General features: G+C 42.0%; 1 protein-coding gene across 1 annotated transcript; it reads left to right on the forward strand.

The window, feature by feature from the left end:
* Positions 1-5365: 5365 nt before the first annotated feature.
* LOC108323166 (uncharacterized) lies at positions 5366-12332 on the forward strand. The gene is made up of 2 exons (XM_052872601.1): positions 5366-8709; positions 8888-12332. Exons 1-2 carry the CDS (start codon positions 5366-5368, stop codon positions 12330-12332), a joined length of 6789 nt encoding a protein of 2262 aa, XP_052728561.1.
* Positions 12333-20523: the final 8191 nt, after the last annotated feature.

The following is a 20523-nucleotide window of genomic DNA, read 5'->3' on the forward strand; positions in this document are numbered from 1 at the left end:
GTCACTACCAACACCTCACGGCCACCGCTTCATTCACCCATTGGAACCTCCATTCCAACTCACGCATAACACCAACCTGCATTATACAAGGCCACAGCCTAGAACAATGACCCATTTCCAGCACCCAAACACAAGCCCATACTTTGCCTTCACTGAGCCAAAACGGGGATCGCTGTTTTCGAAGAGAGAAAAATGGAGACGGTGGCGTTGTGGCTGGCGGTGGTTCTGGTGGCGCGAGTTGTCGCCGGCGAGGCCAAGGCGCGTTCTGGTTGAGGCGACGATGGCCGGCTATGGTAGAGGCGGCGGTGAGCTAGGGAGTGAGGAATGAGGATGAACCTCCTGAACCCCTAGGGGAATTTCAGGTTAGAAACTACCCCTGTGGGTCAAGCCCAGAAATGAGCGTACGTTCGGGAACATTAGGCCTCTTTTGGAACGCTCGTTATTTGGCGTCCGTTCGCCATCTCCCCACAACGAACGCTCGTTATTTGGCGTCCGTTCGCCATCTCCCCACAATGAACGCTCGTTATTTAGCGTCCGTTCACCATCTCCCCACAACGAACGCTCGTTATCCAAACGAACGAGCGCTCGTTAAACTTAAGACTTTTCGACCGTTCGCTCAGCATTCTCCCTAACGAACGAGCGTTCGTTAGCTAAACGAATGAGCGTTCGTTAGCCTTAAGCCTTTTCGACCGTTCGCTCAGCCTTTTCCCCAACGTCCGTTCGTCATTAAGCTTCCGGTCTAAACGTCCGTTCGTCATTTCAATAACGAACGTTCGTCCTTCAGCTCCTATTTCTAAAATTCCATCCGTCATATCCCTCAACGAACGTTCGTCCTCTCCCCAACGAACGCTCGTTATTTCTGAATCCTGTCCCCAACGTCCGTTCGACCACTTCCATTTATTTTGTTTATTTATTTTATTTTTATTTTTTTATTTATTTATTTTTATTTTTTTATATATATTTATTATTTTTATTCTCTTATCTTATTTTGTTCTATCTATTTATTTTACACATCTACTTATCCTAAAATATATATGTAATAATACAATATTTATAGTTTAAATAAAAGAATTTACAAAAATATTTTGAAAAAGTTTAAGCACACGTGCGACCGCTCGCGTAGGCCTTGTGCTGAAAATCTTTTTCTTTTCTTTTACAAAAGTTAAAAATCAAATAAAAATATTTTGAAAAGGTTTAAGCACACGTGCGACCGCTCGCATAGGCCTTGTGCTGAAAATATTTTTCTTTTCTTTTACAAAAGTTAAAAATCAAATAAAAATATTTTGAAAAGGTTTAAGCACACGTGCGACCGCTCGCGTAGGCCTTGTGCTGAAAATATTTTTCTTTTCTTTTACAAAAGTTAAAAATCAAATAAAAATATTTTGAAAAGGTTTAACCACACGTGCGACCGCTCGCGTAGGCCTTGTGCTAAAAAACCTTTTTCTTTTCTTTTACAAAAGTTAAAAATCAAATAAAAATATTTTGAAAAGGTTTAAGCACACGTGCGACCGCTCGCGTAGGCCTTGTGCTAGAAAACCTTTTCCTTCTTTATTAAAAATACTAAAATATTCCCAAACTACAAGTAATCTCTCAGCTAGAACTACGTTAGCCTTGATTCTCTATCAAAAGTGGAGATACATAGGAGCAAGGCTAGTCCTTGTCAGGTTCATTTCCCAAAAATCCAAAATCATTATCCATAATCAATTTCTCAAACAAATTTCTCAAACAAAATTTTCAAGCAGTTTCCAAAAGAACTACGTAACCCTGATTTCTCATTTTGAATGAGAATACGTAGGAGCAAGGTCAATCCTTGTCGGGCCCAAAAAACTAAAAAAAATATATTTTGTTTATTTAGAATTTTATTTTAGGGGATAGTTAAACATTTTGAAAACCACATCACATTCGCGCATTTAGTTAAAGGTACTGCCTTCGGGCAGGCGCTGTAGGGTGCTAATACCTTCCCTACGCGTAACCGACTCCCGAACCCAGAATCTGGTTTTCGTGGACCGTGTCTTATTATTTTATGGTTTTTTCGTAGTTTTCCAGAATAAACTATGGTGGCGACTCCAAAATCTCTTTTCAAAACTCGTTTCTTTTTGGATCGTCGTCTCGTCGCGATTCCGGTTGCGACAGATGGCGACTTCACTGGGGACTTCTAGAGAGTCGAGCCATTTAATTAGATGCGCGAATTCGATGTGGTTTTGCTTTGTGTTTTTCTTTCCCTTTTCTCTATCTATGCTTGATATTTGGAATAACTGCAAAAACTGTTGAATATTGAACCCTAGGGTAGACAATATGTTTATATCTGCCTGGGAATTTTTCTGGTTGTTTTGCAGGTGAGGGTTTGGATGTGCATAATTTTCTCCCTTCACACACACACTTTCAGCATATCATGAGTGGGGCCCTATACCCGGGTCTGAGCGTAGTTTAGAATTAGAGGAGTTGTGTAGCGGTGTCACTCTGGGATGTACTTCCTGTTTGGCTATCGTGAGAACTCCAGCTAGAGATTGTTCTCTTCATATGTGTTTCCACACCTAGTTGATTACTCGACTGTTGTGGAGATACTATGAAGGGGGCCATAGCTCTAGTAACCTTTGACCTTTAGGTTCAGGGAATCATCCTTGTGAGATTGCATATACTTGACCTTGAACTCAAAGCAGTGAACCTTTGGTAGGGCACGATGGGAGGAATATGTACTTCTGTAACCCTCACGCTGTTCATGTTTTTATGATATTACATTTCATACCATGCATGTGCTTTGTTTCGTCATGTTGTTTTATTATCATGCATCATATTCATACATCATTTAGTAACATGTTAATTTTAAAGGAAATCACAGGTACCTACTTGACTTCATACGAGATGGATGTTAACACAAGATCCGATGCCACACGACACACCGACTCTTCCGATTTAAGAAAGAAGTATAGTCTAAGGACCCATGTTGGAAATTTGACCGGGCTGATAAACTTGGGCAAGAGGCTTAAGACTATGAAGAGAGAAACCTTTCAGAGAAGATATGGAAATTTGTTGAATTTAATGGAGGTTGAAGTACAAATACCCGCTATCACAGCCTTGGCACAATATTATGATTCTCCGTTTCGATGTTTCACATTTCAAGACTTTCAGTTGGCGCCAACCATAGAGGAGTTCGAGCATATCTTGGGTTTGCCACTGGAAGGCACCACTCCCTATCAATATTTAGAGCATCATGCCTCTATACCCACCATTGCTGCCATCATGAAACTACATCCCAAGGAGCTTGAAGACAGGATGATGATGAGGAATCAATTGCATGGGTTATCACAGGGATATCTAGAGCAGTATTTACATCACCTGGCTGATAAAGAGGATTGGGAAACTTTCATGGATGTATTAGCCCTCACCATATATGGTATTGTCTTGTTTCCCAAAATAGAAGAATTCGTGGATTACACCGCAATAGACGTCTTCGTGGCGAGTAAAACCAGATCAGAGAATCCTGTAACAGCAGTCCTTGCGGATGTTTATGGGTCCTTGAGTTTTTGCCATGAGAGAAAGGGAAAGAAGATTCTTTGTTGTTTACCGGTGTTGTATACATGGATGACAGCGCGCGTGTTTAAGGAAATGGTCGACGTTAATAGTCTATCGGAGACTTTGTCACACCAAGGGCTTAAAGGTAAAGGAGGAAACGATTGGGCCCGATTCCTTGCTGGCTTGAGCGAAAGAAGTATAAAATGGCGCCTTCCTTGGCTCGGAAATAAACTGGCTATACAGCATTGTGGTAGTTTTCCTAATGTGCCTCTCATAGGTGCCCGGTACGGTATCAATTACAACCCCCTTTTGGTGTAAAGACAATTTGGGCATCCTATGAAAGGGGCACCTTCATCAGATTACCTTGCTACCCTATTCATTTATTACGAAGACGGGCATTTCATCGAATTGTTAAGAAAGGTTAAAAGCGCCTGGGAAAATGTTGTTCGAGCAGAGAAGGACTTGAGGGATGGAGTAATGGATAGCAGGTTTAGTTATCACACCTAGATTCTGGAGAGAGTGAAAGTAGTCAAGTTGCCTTTCAAGCCAATCAAGGATCAATCAGCTAGTGAAGGACCATCCCAAGCCCCAGAAAGTGAAGATGTGCAACAATTGAAGGCTGAGATGGAGAAATTGAAGATGAGAAATGCTAGGTTGGAAAACGAATTACAAAGGGCGCGTAATGATCTTGTGGATATGAGAAATGATAATGAAGAAAAGTCGCGAGCTTATGAAAACATTGTCAAAAGCCAAAAGGCTGAGAGGGATTATACATTTCGAGTGAAACAGGATCTAGCGGCCGCGAGTAAGGAATTATCCATGAGGGTAAATGATAAGAAGGTGGCTTTAGAATAGGGAAAGCAGTGGAAGCACCTCTACGAAGAAGCCAAAAGAGATAAGCGAGAAGCCCTGAAGAGACTAAGAGAAGCGCAGGTGCAGGTAGAAAAAGCGGGGCATGAGATGAAAGAGATGGCCATGTCGTTTGAGGCGGATATGAACCGGGAGCGTTGGAAGCTAGCAGAAGTAGAAGAAGAGCATCGAACTTTGATAAAACAAATGGAGGAATATATTGAGGAACAGGAGGAGCGATGGAGGTCGATAGAATTTGAAGAAAGGCATCAGGCCTTGATAAAGCGAATGAAAGAGCACATCGCAGAGCAAGAAATGGCTGTAAAGCACTGGAAAGAAAGCTTCTCTCAGTTGGCTGCTTTGGCAAATGGGGCAATTGAAGACATCCCCAGGATGGTGTCGAATGCTGAAGCTAGTACTCATTTTCGTAATTCACCAGCGGAAATAGAATTGTTTATTAATCATTGTAAATGGTTGGTGGGAGAGATGAAATCTTTCATTGCCCGGGCGCGGGATTGATGTACATCAGAATTATGTGTTTTGTTCCTTAGACGATGTAATGAATCAAATTTTCTTTAAATGAAAGATAAGGGATGTTTGTTTGGTATCGGCTTGTGTTAATTTTCCATCAGTATTGTCATCGTTATCCTGTGATTTCCACTTATCACTAGCATGCATCATGTTTTCTTTTGTTTTGCATTTTTCATCCTTATCTAATTTAATTTAATAAAAATATAGTAGCAGTACGAGTGAGAGAACAACGACAAGTTTTCCACGACATCCGTACAGGACCAGAGCTAACTCGAAGGTCATGGAGAATTGGGAGCAGTCACACGAATCTATTAAGGCTGATGTCAGCCAGTTGAAGGATCAGATGGCCCAGATTTTGGCGGCTCTCGAAGCCCTGAAGACTACTTGAGGGGCGACGCCTGCGCAAGTTGAGGGAAGTGCTCAATATTACCCTCCGTTGTTCAATGCTGGGAGCCAATCTGTTTCGTTCCCAATGTATGGATTACCTCCAGGTTACACCCCACCTGTGGGAGAATACACAGAAGGGGAACATACTTCATTCTCTTTCCCTACCACTGCCAACGTACCGCCAATCAGTACTCAAGGACCTGTTGTAATGTTTGCACCTATGGTAAATGAAGGAATGCATGCAAACATGTCTGATGGAATACGAGTAACCCCGGTGCCACATGTGATTACCGGAGAGGGCTTTTCTACAAGGGCTGCGCCATATACTTCGTTTCAGCGGGTAATTAGTAATGTCGATGGGGCAAAGGATAAACTGGAGAGCCTAGAGGTAAGATTGAGGGCTGTTGAGGGATATGAAAGTTATGGATTCGGAGATGTTGCCAGATTGAGCTTGGTTTCTGGCGTCAAAATACCACATAAGTTTAAAGCGCCAGATTTTGAGAAGTATAAGGGAAATACATGCCCAAAGAGCCATCTAACTATGTTTTGCAGAAAGATGGCTGCATATGCTTATGATGAGCAGCTGCTCATCCATGTTTTTCAAGATAGTTTGGCTGGAGTGGCATTAAACTGGTATACCCATTTGGAGCCGACTCGAATTCGTTGTTGGGTGGACTTGGCTGATGCTTTTGTGAAACAGTACATATACAATACACATGTTGCGCCAGATCGTTTACAGCTGCAAAACATGTCGAAGAAAGACAACGAAACTTTTAAGGAGTATGCTCAACGGTGGAGGGAATTGGCTGCACAAGTTGAGCCACCTTTGTATGATAGAGAAATGGTGGCAATGTTTGTAAATACACTCCAACCATCATTTTATGAACATATGGTGGGAAATGTATCTTCAAATTTTGCTGATATCATCGTGATAGGGGAACGAATAGAGATTGGGTTGAAAAATGGGAAGATTGCATATGGCTCGTCGGTGGTTGCAAATTCCAAAAAACCCAGTTTCAACTCAGGAAAAAGAAAGGAAGGAGATGTGCATGCAACATCTGCAACCCCCGTGTGGAGAGGTCAGGCTCCCACTCATAACTATCGACCATATTGGGGTCAACATCCACATGCAGCTAATGCGTCATTTGGTCATCAAATTAGGCCTCAACAACAATCAGGGTACTATCAACCACAATACATCCCGACGAATAATTGGAGGGGAGGGGAAAACATAGGTTCCAATATGAATGTGGGTCCAAATACTTATCCAAGAAGGAACCAGGAAAGAAATTATGTTAACTTTACCCCAATTCCTACAACTTATACGGAATTATTGCCTCATCTTATCAAACAAGGTCTATTTGTCGTTTGTCCCCTGAAGCCTTTGCAGCCTCCGTACCCAAGAAGTTATGATGCAGATGCAAAGTGTAGTTATCATGGAGGGGCCGCTGGTCATTCCACTGAGAGGTGTCTGGCTTTCAAGCATAAAGTGCAGACTCTAATTGATTCTGGGTGGTTAAAGTTCCAAGAGGATAAGCCTAGTATCGAAGCCAATCCTTTATCTGGGCATGGAAGTGCTTCGACGAATGTTTTCAAAGTGAAAGAGCATGAGTTGGTGAGAAATGTGAAAGAAGTCAGGAGCTCTAGGAGGTTTATTTTGGAGGCGTTGCTGAAAGTGGGTATCTTGAAGGGTGATTATGATGAGAGTATGGCATGCGCGCTCCACCAAGATGCTGAGCACTCTATTGAGGAGTGTGTTGAGTTTGAAGAAATTCTGCAAGACCTGCTAGATCGTGGTCTGATGCAGGTATGCTACAAGAAGGAGGAGGGAAATGTATTTGCACAAACTGGTGATGAATCCGGCATGATTTTACCAGAACCATTGGTGATTCGTTTCACTAAGACTACCTCTATCCCACCAACTCAAGGAAGGTCGCCCGTTGTTATCCATGTACCAGCCCCTTTTCCTTACAAGAACGAAAAAGCCGTCCCATGGAGATGTGGGACACATGCGTCAGGCGAAACACAAAGCGTTGATCCTGTCGTCAAAAACATATCAGGGATAGGTGGAATGACTAGGAGTGGTCGAATTTTCACGTCACCAGAGTTGGCACGAGAAAGAGTCAATGATAAGGAAGCAACGATGGCCGCGAAGGCAAAAGAATTCTTAAAGGGGAAGGGTGCACAGACAGAGGAGATCCCCGACAAAGAAGAGAGGAGAGAAGTTTCTGAAGAGGAGGCTGGTGAATTTTTAAAATTCATACAACAAAGTGAATATAAGGTGGTGGAACAGTTAAACCGTATGCCTGCTCGTATATCCTTGTTAGACTTGCTCATGCATTCAGCATCACACAGAAAGCTGCTAATGAAGATACTCAGTGAGGCTCACGTGGAGCAAAGTATTTCGTTGAATAAATTCGAGGGTATTGTTGGCAATATTATTGCTAATAATTATCTCACCTTCACGGATGAAGAAATACCTGCTGAAGGAAGAGGGCATAACAAGGCTTTTCACGTCTCTGTGAAATGCTTGGATCATGTTATAGCACGTGTTTTAGTGGACAATGGGTCCTCTTTGAATGTCATGCCGAAAGCAACCTTGGAAAAGCTACCTTGCGAAGGAATGCATATGAGGCCGAGTTCAATGATTGTGAGGGCGTTTGATGGTAGCAAACGAGAGGTGATGGGAGAGGTGGAATTACCAATGCAAGTTGGCCCGTGTGTCTTTCAAATAACATTCCAGGTTATGGATATTCTGCCTGCTTATAGCTGTCTGCTGGGGCGCCCATGGATCCATTCGGCTGGAGTTGTGCCTTCTACACTACACCAGAAGTTGAAGTATGTGATGGGAGATAAGCTGGTGATAGTATCAGGAGAAGAGGATCTTCTTGTGAGTGGCCCATCATCCACACGCTACATCGAGGCGGCTGAAGAAGCTCTCGAGACAGCCTTCCAATTGTTGGAGATTGTGGGAAATGCTTGTGTGGAACCGTTTCCAGTAAATCCTCGTCTATCATGTGCTTCTATTATGATGGCCAAGATTATGCTAAAAGAGGGCTATATATATGGGGAAGGTTTGGGCAAATATCGGCAGGGGCGAGCATTCCCTATAGAAATCGTTGAAAACAAGAACATATATGGCTTGGGGTACAAACCTACCAAGGAAGACAGAAAAAGGATGATTGAAGAAAGAAAAGAATGTAGTCTAGCCCGTGCAGAAAGACGAGGGCCCAAAGAGAGCAAAATTCACATTGTTGACATCAAGGAAAGCTTCCGCAGTGCTGGGTGGATCAACACTGGCCAGATAGCAGTTGTGGAGGATGAAGAAAGGCCTCAAAGTTTGAGCTTTGTGTGGGCTTGCTCCCCTGATACTCAACTCAACAATTGGGAAACACTGGATTTACCTGTGATGCTTAATGTGAACAAAATGTAATAGTTTTAATTAAGCTTATAGTTTCGATTGGGGCTTTAGAACTGAAGTTTTGCGGATTGATTCTTTTTTACTTTTCACTCAGCGTGACAATAAAGTTGCATTTCATCATCATTTGGCATTTTTTCTTTGTTTATCTTATTTATTTATACTTTTTCATAAATTTAAATGATGCAGATGTGACAATGATTGTTTTGAAAATAACGATATCAATGTTCCTAATTTTGAGCAACCTATCAATAATACGGAAGATGATTTCGAAGATGATGTGGAACCCTCTCCAGAATTGTTGAGATTAGTGGAACAAGAATCTAAGGAGATAAAACCCCATCAGGAGGAGATTGAAATACTCAACTTGGGAGAGAAGGATGAGATAAGGGAAGTGAAAATCGGTATTAGTATGAAAACGAAAGTGAGGGAAAGTTTACGTGCCCTGTTGAAGGAGTTTAAAGATGTGTTCGCGTGGTCTTACAATGACATGCCGGGTCTGGATACCGATATTGTGCAGCATAGGCTCCCACCCAAGCCAGAATGCCCTCCAATCAAGCAAAAATTAAGAAGAATGAAGCCGGAAATGTCCCTAAAAATTAAAGAGGAGGTCCAAAAGCAATTTGACGCAGGATTTTTGGCTGTGGCAAGATACCCACAATGGGTAGCGAATGTTGTACCAGTGCCTAAGAAGGATGGGAAATTTCGAATGTGTGTTGACTATCGTGATTTGAATCGTGCAAGTCCGAAGGATAATTTCCCGTTACCACACATTGATACTCTGGTTGATAATACGACCAAATTTTCGTTATTTTCGTTCATGGATGGATTCTCGGGATATAATCAAATTAAAATGGCACCGGAAGATATGGAGAAAACGACCTTTATCACGTTATGGGGAACATTCTGTTATAAGGTGATGTCTTTCGGACTCAAGAATGCTGGAGCAACATACCAAAGGGCAATGGTGACACTCTTTCATGATATGATGCATAAGGAAATTGAAGTTTATGTGGATGACATGATTGCAAAGTCGGAATCAGAAGAGGAGCATATTTTCAATCTAAGGAAATTATTTGAGAGACTGAGAAAGTACAAAGTCAGGTTAAATCCTGCCAAATGCATGTTTGGAGTAAAGTCTGGAAAATTGTTGGGCTTTATCGTTAGCCAAAGAGGGATAGAAGTTGATCCTGATAAAGTAAGAGTGATAACGGAAATGCCTGCGCCCAGAACAGAAAAGGAGGTTCGAGGTTTTCTAGGAAGATTGAACTACATTGCTAGGTTCATCTCCCAATTAACTGCTACTTGCGAACCAATGTTCAAGTTGCTACGGAAAAATCAGGCTGTAGTCTGGAATGAAGATTGTCAAATTGCTTTCGAAAAGGTCAAACAATACCTGCAAGACCCTCCTGTATTGCGTCCACCTATGCCAGGAAGACCGCTCATTTTGTATTTGACCGTATTGGATAATTCAATGGGTTGTGTATTGGGTCAGCATGATGAAGACGGGAAAAGAGAGCATGCTATATATTACTTGAGCAAGAGATTCACAGATTGCGAACAACGATATTTGTCGTTAGAGCGAACTTGTTGTGCACTGGCGTGGGCTATTCATCGTTTAAGGCAATACATGTTGAGTCACTCTACGTGGTTGATATCTAAAATGGATCCTATCAAGTATATTTTCGAAAAGCCCGCTCTCACTGGAAGAATAGCTCGATGGCAGATGCTACTATCGGAGTACGACATTGTATATGTTACTCAGAAATCTATCAAGGGTAGCGCTTTAGCGGAATATTTAGCCCATCAACCCATTAGTGATTATCAGCCAATGCAACCTGAGTTTCCTGATGAAGATATCATGGCTTTATTTGCTGAGAACAAAGAGGACAAGAATGAAAATGCCTGGACAATATTATTCGATGGGGCTTCGAATGTAATGGGGCATGGAATAGGGGCAGTGCTTATCTCTCCTAAGAATCAATACATACCAATGACGGCAAGGTTGTGTTTTAATTGCACGAATAATATCGCAGAATATGAAGCCTGTGCTATGGGTATTCGAGCGGCAATAGAGTCTAAAGCAAAAATTCTGGATGTATATGGAGATTCAGCTTTGGTCATCCATCAATTGAAGGGAGAATGGGAGACTAGGGATACTAAATTAATTCCATACCAAGCTTACATCAGGGGATTAATTGAGTATTTCGATTCCATCACGTTTAATCATATACCGCGAGAAGATAATCAATTAGCAGACGCATTGGCTACCTTGTCATCGATGTTTGAAGTTGATCAAGATGCAGAAGTGCCAATGATTGAAATGAAGAGTCATGCGAAGCCAGCGTATTGTCATTTCATCGAAGAGGAGGTAGATGGTAAACCTTGGTACTTTGATATCAAGCATTATCTTAGGACCCGAGAATATCCAGAGAAGGCATCAGAAAACGATAAAAGGGCGTTAAGGAGGTTGGTTGGCAGTTTCATTTTGAGTGGGAATATTCTATGTAAGAGGAATCATGACATGGTTCTCCTTAGATGCGTAGATGCAAAAGAAGCCGAGCTGATACTAAAAGAAGTACACGAGGGTACATTTGGCACGCACATGAATGGGCACTCAATGGCCAGGAAGATACTGAGAGCGGGGTATTTTTGGTTGAATATGGAAAATGATTGTTGTACACATGTGAGAAAGTGTGAGAAATGCCAGGTATACGCAAATAATATCAATATGCCACCCACGACCTTGAACGTGTTGTCTGCGCCATGGCCCTTTTCGATGTGGGGAATAGATGTCATCGGAGCTATAGAGCCAAAGGCGTCAAATGGACACCGTTTCATATTAGTCGCAATCGATTACTTCACCAAATGGGTTGAGGCTGCTTCTTATGCTAATGTGACTAGAAAGGTGGTGACCAAGTTCATAAAAAGGGAGTTGATTTGCAGATACGGACTCCCTAATAGGATCATCACTGATAATGCCACTAACTTGAACAACCAGATGATGACAGAGTTATGTGAGGAGTTCAAAATTCATCATCTTAATTCTTCTCCTTATCGTCCAAAGATGAATGGGGCAGTGGAGGCTGCTAACAAAAATATCAAGAAGATTGTGCAGAAGATGGTGGTCACATATAAGGATTGGCATGAAATGCTTCCTTTTGCTTTACATGGTTATCGCACTTCGGTACGAACATCGACTGGGGCAACGCCTTTCTCGCTTGTATATGGAATGGAGGCAGTACTTCCGTTTGAAGTGGAAATTCCATCCTTACGAGTTTTAATGGAAACCCAATTAGAAGAGGTTGAGTGGGTTCAAGCTCGTTTCGACCAGCTCAATCTCATCGATGAAAAAAGATTAATAGCAATATGCCATGGACAATTGTACCAAAGAAGAATGAAGAAGGCATTTGACAAAAAGGTACACACAAGAGAATTTCATGAAGGTGAGCTGGTGTTGAAGAAGATTCTACCTATACAAAAGGATCATAGAGGCAAATGGACTCCAAATTATGAAGGGCCATTTGTAGTGAAGAAAGCATTTTCTGGTGGGGCACTAATTCTCACGAGAATGGACGGAGAGGAGTTACCATTGCCAGTTAATTCTGATGCAGTAAAAAAGTTTTACGCATGATGATTCCGTGATAGTGGTTGCTATTAAGGGGATGTTGATATTATCTTTAAAGCTTATTGTACTCTGTGTTTTTTCACTAAATAAAGTTCATGTGATTTCATTCATACTTTGTTTGTTTGCATTCCATCTGAAATATTGCATGTCACGCTGAGCTGTTAAGTAGTCAAGGGAAAATGAAAATAAGTAAACGCGTGTTGATAAAAGCATCACAGGTATATCAAGTTGGCGAGCTCGGTCCTGGAGGATGTCGAAAAAGAAAAAACGAAAAAGAGGTGAAAAAGAAAGGTCACATGTTGAGTTTGTTGTTAATAAAGTTGTCAAGGGCATAGTATTTTCGAAATGAAAAAAAAGTTTTGAAAAATACCGTTGGTGAGTCCTCTCCTGATTCGAGGTTTTGGGAGTAACCGATGTTATTTTCTTGATAAAGCATCTGCATTCACATTACTTGAACCCTAACTTTTTTCGTTTCCCTTAAGACAAAGGATTGCCATACATATAATATTGGGGCAGTTTTCATCATGTTACATATCACCGATAATCCGTTGATAAGGGAGATATATATAAAAAAAAAAGAAGAAGAAGAAAACAAAGGAAACAAAGCAAAGGAAAAATGAAGTTGATGTGTCAAACACTACATAGTTTCGTTTCAGGTTTAAATTCAAGAGAAAGTCAGACAAACAAGATTCGGAGTGACGTGTGGCCATTTTTCGTTATCCAATCGTCAAAAGCAGTTCATCCAATTGTACCCCTTTTGAGTCAAAATTCATAACTGTTTTCATCACCCTAGACAAGAATCATTAGCATGTCGACGTCAATTTAAAAGGGTACATCATAAGCATCCAAAGTTGAGGAGAAAATCTATATAAAAAAAAAAAAACAGAAATGAAAAGGAAAGTATCATAAAAGACCACAATAGGGGCAACGAAAAGAATGATCCAAAAGAAAGAAAAAAAAACAACAATGAAAAATAAAGGATGCCTGAAGTTCAAATCCCTAAAGACAGTTGACTGGGCACCTTGCAAATGATTCTTGTTTAAAGACTGTAACCGTCAAACACTTATTTGGGCCTTCGTTATCCTTTCTTTCAAAACCTTTTGACCTTTAGCCACGGTACAAGCCAATAAAAGTCCACGCTGACTGAAGACTGTTTGTCCTAATCTTTCTCACGAATTTAACTTTGAAACAGAATGATGTGGTGAACGACACAATTCAGTGTTATCTTCAAAAAAAAAAAAAATCTCCCTGTCAATCGAAGATCATCCAATTTGGGGGGAATCTTTCATACCCAAATCTTTTCACTTTTCCATTGTGCAAAATTGGGGCAGTATGGGAGCACAACATGTTAATATCACTTTTCCCCAAATGAGAGACACACATACGTTAATATTTGCTCACAGAAAATCATTATTCATCTGCTTTTCATAACCATTCTTCCACATCCTACAGGGTTCAAGTTAATTTGGATTGCAAAAAGCGATAAAAAGAATTTTAACTCAGGGTTACACTTTCTTCCTGCTCATCAAAGGGTTCTATACCTATCAACGTTGTTTTTAAGGAATGCGTTTTGAACGTACATCGTGTTTGATGACAATATTAACAATGTATTCCAAGCATGGAATTTTCAAAAAAAAAAAATAAAAAAAAATGAAAGTCTCATGTGTCTATGCATCCATGCACCATCATGACATAACATCATCTCAGAGGAAGCGAGGAGAATTGTTTGTAAAATCTTCATGTTTAACTCGACATTTATCAACTTTTCAAAGCTACAAATCAAGGTTTTAATTTGCTGTTATCGGCCCTCTGCATGGCAGTGGTCGAATTTAAATTTTTGTTCTGTGAGTTTGGCCCTCTGCGAGGCAATGGTCAAATCCAGGTTTTAGTTCTCTGTTATCGGCCCTCTGCATGGCAATGGTCGGATTTAAATTTCTGTTCTGTGAGTTTGGCCCTCTGCGAGGCAATGGTCAAATCCAGGTTTTAGTTTTCTGTTATCGGCCCTCTGCATGGCAATGGTCGGATTTAAATTTCTGTTCTGTGATTTTGGCCCTCTGCGAGGCAATGGTCAAATCCAGGTTTTAGTTTTCTGTTATCGGCCCTCTGCATGGCAATGGTCGGATTTAAATTTCCGTTCTGTGAGTTTGGCCCTCTGCGAGGCAATGGTCAAATCCAGGTTTTAATTTTCTGTTATCGACCCTCTGCATGGCAATGGTCGGATTTAAATTTATGTTCTGTGAGTTTGGCCCTCTGCGAGGCAATGGTCAAATCCAGGTTTTAGTTTTTTTTGTTACTTATACTTTACTTGACATTGGTCGTTTGGCATCGTGACTTGAACCATTTTGTTTGTTTTCTTTCATGATTAAAACCCGGACAAAATTAGTGTCTTTATCTTTACTTAGCCTTACTTAAATAATACGAAAAGATTAAATTTTCATATTATTTAGTAATATCTAAGTAAAGAGGGGCAGCTGTCAACACTCAATTTTGTTCGGGTTGTAAAAAATGTGTTTTTATTGGTTTTTTTATTATTTTCCTTTTATTTTATTTTACCTTTTGTTTTATTCTATGTTAATGTATTTAGATCTTTGCTTTTAATTCAATTTTTATTTTATTTCTTATATTCATTTTGTTTTAATAAAGTTAATTAATCAAAATAATTGAAAAATTGAAAAATAAAATTAAAAAATTAAAATTTAAAAATAAAATAAAAAAAAAGGAAATAAAAAACGTGGAAAAGGGGATATGTGGGACGTGTCTGAAGGAGGGAGACCAGGTGGTTAAGGGAATATTTTCTAAGATTTTTTGGAAGGAGAAAGGGGGGAGACCAGGTGGTTAGAAGAGAATATTTTCCAAGATTTTGGGAGGGATGATTTGGTTGGATAAGGGAGAGAAAAGAGAAAGGAGGAGGGGATTTGGGGGGACCTTCATCTGGGATCATCATCATCCAGATTCACCATTTTTTCACCTGAAAAAAAAGAGACGCCAGCAAAAGGAAAAAAAAACCATTGGAGACGCAAGGTTGGCAATAGCAATCGAGAGGTAAGTAATATCTAACACTCCATGTTGTTAAATTTGTATATGAATGTTGTTGAATGCACTGGATATTTGTATATGCTCATTATTACCAAACATCATCAATCTTCACCTTCAACACTCGATTTCCAATACCCGTGATCATCTTCATTCCCTGCTGCATCTCCCACCCATCATCACGGTCTCGCAAACTTTGTATTCCTCCATTTACTCAACGAAACCTCATTCCCTCATCCACTCATCAACCATCATCCGTATTCGCCCACGGTCACTACCAACACCTCACGGCCACCGCTTCATTCACCCATTGGAACCTCCATTCCAACTCACGCATAACACCAACCTGCATTATACAAGGCCACAGCCTAGAACAATGACCCATTTCCAGCACCCAAACACAAGCCCATACTTTGCCTTCACTGAGCCAAAACGGGGATCGCTGTTTTCGAAGAGAGAAAAATGGAGACGGTGGCGTTGTGGCTGGCGGTGGTTTTGGTGGCGCGAGTTGTCGCCGGCGAGGCCAAGGGGCGTTCTGGTTGAGGCGACGGTGGCCGGCTATGGGAGAGGCGGCGGTGAGCTTGTGGTGCCGAGCAGGAGACCTTGGGTCTCTAGAGAAGGCGTGAGCTGGGGAGTGGGGAATGAGGATGAACCTCCTAAACCCCTAGGGGAATTTCAGGTTAGAAACTACCCCTGTGGGCCAAGCCCAGAAATGAGCGTACGTTCGGGAACATTAGGCCTCTTTTGGAACGCTCGTTATTTGGCGTCCGTTCGCCATCTCCCCACAACGAACGCTCGTTATTTGGCGTCTGTTCGCCATCTCCCCACAACGAACGCTCGTTATTTAGCGTCCGTTCGCCATCTCCCCACAACGAACGCTCGTTATCCAAACAAACGAGCGCTCGTTAAACTTAAGACTTTTCGACCGTTCGCTCAGCATTCTCCCTAACGAACGTTCGTTATCAAAACGAATGAGCGTTCGTTAGCTAAACGAATGAGCGTTCGTTAGCCTTAAGCCTTTTCGACCGTTCGCTCAACCTTTTCCCCAACGTCCGTTCGTCATTAAGCTTCCGGTCTAAACGTCCGTTCGTCATTTCAATAACGAACGTTCGTCCTTCAGCTCCTATTTCTAAAATTCCATCCGTCATATCCCTCAACGAACGTTCGTCCTCTCCCCAACGAACGCTCGTTATTTCTGAATCCTGTCCCCAACGTCCGTTCAGCCACTTCCATTTATTTTGTTTATTTATTTTATTTTTATTTATTTATTTATTTTATTTTTATTTATTTATTTATTTATTTTTATTTTTTTATATATATTTATTATTTTTATTCTCTTATCTTATTTTGTTCTATCTATTTATTTTAGACATCTACTTACCCTAAAATATATATATGTAATAATACAATATTTATAGTTTAAATAAAAGAATTTACAAAAATATATTTTGAAAAGGTTTAAGCACACGTGCGACCGCTCGCGTAGGCCTTGTGCTGAAAATCTTTTTCTTTTCTTTAACAAAAGTTAAAAATCAAATAAAAATATTTTGAAAAGGTTTAAGCACACGTGCGACCGCTCGCGTAGGCCTTGTGCTGAAAATATTTTTCTTTTCTTTTACAAAAGTTAAAAATCAAATAAAAATATTTTGAAAAGGTTTAACCACACGTGCGACCGCTCGCGTAGGCCTTGTGCTAAAAAACCTTTTTCTTTTCTTTTACAAAAGTTAAAAATCAAATAAAAATATTTTGAAAAGGTTTAAGCACACGTGCGACCGCTCGCGTAGGCCTTGTGCTGAAAATATTTTTCTTTTCTTTTACAAAAGTTAAAAATCAAATAAAAATATTTTGAAAAGGTTTAAGTACACGTGCGACCGCTCGCGTAGGCCTTGTGCTAAAAAACCTTTTTCTTTTCTTTTACAAAAGTTAAAAATCAAATAAAAATATTTTGAAAAGGTTTAAGCACACGTGCGACCGCTCGCGTAGGCCTTGTGCTAAAAAACCTTTTCCTTTTCTTTTACAAAAGTTAAAAATCAAATAAAATATTTTGAAAAGGTTTAAGCACACGTGCGACCGCTCGCGTAGGCCTTGTGCTAAAAAACTTTTTCCTTTTCTTTTACAAAAGTTAAAAATCAAATAAAAATATTTTGAAAAGGTTTAAGCACACGTGCGACCGCTCGTGTAGGCCTTGTGCTAGAAAACCTTTTCCTTCTTTATTAAAAATACTAAAATATTCCCAAACTACAAGTAATCTCTCAGCTAGAACTACGTTACCCTTGATTCTCTATCAAAAGTGGAGATACGTAGGAGCAAGGCTAGTCCTTGTCAGGTTCATTTCCCAAAAATCCAAAATCATTATCCATAATCAATTTCTCAATTAAATTTCTCAAACAAAATTTTCAAGCAGTTTCCAAAAGAACTACGTAACCCTGATTTCTCATTTTGAATGAGAATACGTAGGAGCAAGGTCAATCCTTGTCGGGCCCAAAAAACTAAAAAAAATATATTTTGTTTATTTAGAATTTTATTTTAGGGGATAGTTAAACATTTTGAAAACCACATCACATTCGCGCATTTAGTTAAAGGTACTGCCTTCGGGCAGGCGCTGTAGGGTGCTAATACCTTCCCTACGCGTAACCGACTCCCGAACCCAGAATCTGGTTTTCGTGGACCGTGTCTTATTATTTTATGGTTTTTTCGTAGTTTTCCAGAATAAACTATGGTGGCGACTCCAAAATCTCTTTTCAAAACTCGTTTCTTTTTGGATCGTCGTCCCGTCGCGATTCCGGTTGCGACATTATGTAATAAATATCTTACTACATAACATGCCCCCCAAGTCCAAGTTAACGGTTCCGTTTTACGGACATGGTAAGTATAGGACTTATGAGTTTGAGGGAGGCTGTATTCGCTGTGGTCTGAACGTTTCAAAGCAAGGATGACCGCGCGGTTGAGTTTTAAGGACCGAAAAGATGTGAAGCCGAACGGCAAAAAAGCGGGAATGAGTGAGGCCGAACGTGAGGACCGGGATGGCCGAGCGGTAGAGGCTGTATAGCCGAAGGTCATAGGAGCTGAATGCTTGAGGCCACGGACGGTAGAGGTCGAGTGGCATGTGAGACCGAATGATTGAAGCCAAGCGGACGAACGTCATTGAGGCCGAATGGACAACATTAATGGCGTCGAACGACCGAATACTTGAACGCTCGTGGCTATGTATGGCTGAGCGGTTTAAATCAAAGTGCGAATACCTTTGATGCCGAACCGCCAACTGTTTGAACGCTCGTACACATGAGTTGTCGAGCGGTTGAAACCAAAGGGAGGCCGAACGGCCGACTGCTTGAACGCTCGTACACATGAGTTGTCGAGCGGTTGAAACCAAGGGCGAACACCTTTGAGACCGAACGACCGACTGCTTGAACGCTCGTACACATGGATGGTCGAGCGGTTGAAACCAAAGGGCGAACACCTTTGAGGCCGAACGACCGACTGCTTGAACGCTCGTACACATGGATGGTCGAGCGGTTGAAACCAAAGGGCCAACACCTTTGAGGCCGAACGGCCGACTGCTTGAACGCTCGTACATGGATTGTCGAGCGGTTGATGTTCTGGGTGTTCTTGGGCGAACAACTACCAGAGGGAGTGTATCCCGTAGAACGCTCGTGGACATGGATTGTCGAGCGGTTGATGTTCTGGGTGTTCTTGGGCGAACAACTACCAGAGGGAGTGTATCCCGTAGAACGCTCGTGGACATGGATTGTCGAGCGGTTGATGTTCTGGGTGTTCTTGGGCGAACAACTACCAGAGGGAGTGTATCCCGTAGAACGCTCGTGGACATGGATTGTCGAGCGGTTGATGTTCTGGGTGTTCTTGGGTGAACAACAACTAGAGGGAGTGTATCCCGTAGAACGCTCGTGGACATGGATTGTCGAGCGGTTGATGTTCTGGGTGTTCTTGGGCGAACAACTACTAGAGGGAGTGTATCCCTTAGAACGCTCGGTTTTCGGTTGACCGTCTACTGTGACCTGCATAAGATATACAATATATAAAAATATAGAGCGTTTTAAACCTGACGGTCGAACGTCAATAGGATCGCATGGTGGAGCGGGCGTGCCGATAGATGGTCGAGCCGTAGAGGCCGAGTCGTCGAACGTCAGGGAGGCTGAGTGTTGGACGCTTTAGGCCGAGCGTTCGTGAAAACGAATGCTGGAATGCTTGAGACGTAAATCGCCGAACGACTGAGGCAAAAGGGTGGAGGCCAAGCGGCCGAACATCATTGAGACCTACAGCTGAACAACTGAGGCAAGCGGACGAACGTTATTGAGTCCGACTGGCTGATCATCAGTGGGGTCGAATGGCCCAAGGCTTGAGTGCTCGTGTAGATGTATGGTCGAGCGGTAGAGACCGAACGTCAATGGTAAGCGAAGTGCCGAACGCTTTAGGCCGAACGGCCGTCAAAATGAATGCTGAAACGGTTCGTGCTGATTTTCCGAACGTCAATATGAGTTGTTGGCCGAACGGTTGAGACCAAGACGCTGGACGTCATTGAGGACCAATGGGCGAACACTTGTGGATCCGAATGACCGAATGCTGGATTGTTCGAGGCCATGGATGACCGAACGATTTGAGGACGAGCGGACGAACGTTATTAAGGACGCCGGTTGGATGCTTGATGCTGAATATTGCCGAACGGCGGTGAGACCGAATGGCCGAACGATTGAGTGTTGAAATCGTGCATGACCGAACGCTAGAGGCCGAACGTCAATAAAAAAGGCCGAACGGTCCAGGCCAAGCTGCCGAACGTCGATGAGACGGATGGTCGAACGGTTGAGTCCAAGCGTCCGAACGTCGTTGAGACGGGTGGCCAACATTAATGGCGTCGAAGGGCCGAACGTTGGGGACCGAGTGGACGAATGGTATTAAGGACGCCGGCTGGACGCTTGATGCTAAATATTACCGAACGGCGGTGAGACCGAATGGACGAACGATTGAGTGTTGAGATCGTGCATGACCGAACGCTAGAGGCCGAACATCAATAAGAAAGGCTGAACGGTCCATGCCAAGCTGCCGAACGTCGATGAGACGAATGGTCGAACGGTTGAGTCCAAGCGTCCGAACGTCGTTGAGACGGGTGGCCAACATTAATGGCGTCGAAGGGCCGAACGTTGGGGAC

This window comes from Vigna angularis, chromosome 2 (assembly GCF_016808095.1).
Source record: "Vigna angularis cultivar LongXiaoDou No.4 chromosome 2, ASM1680809v1, whole genome shotgun sequence".
Lineage (NCBI taxonomy): Eukaryota > Viridiplantae > Streptophyta > Magnoliopsida > Fabales > Fabaceae > Vigna > Vigna angularis.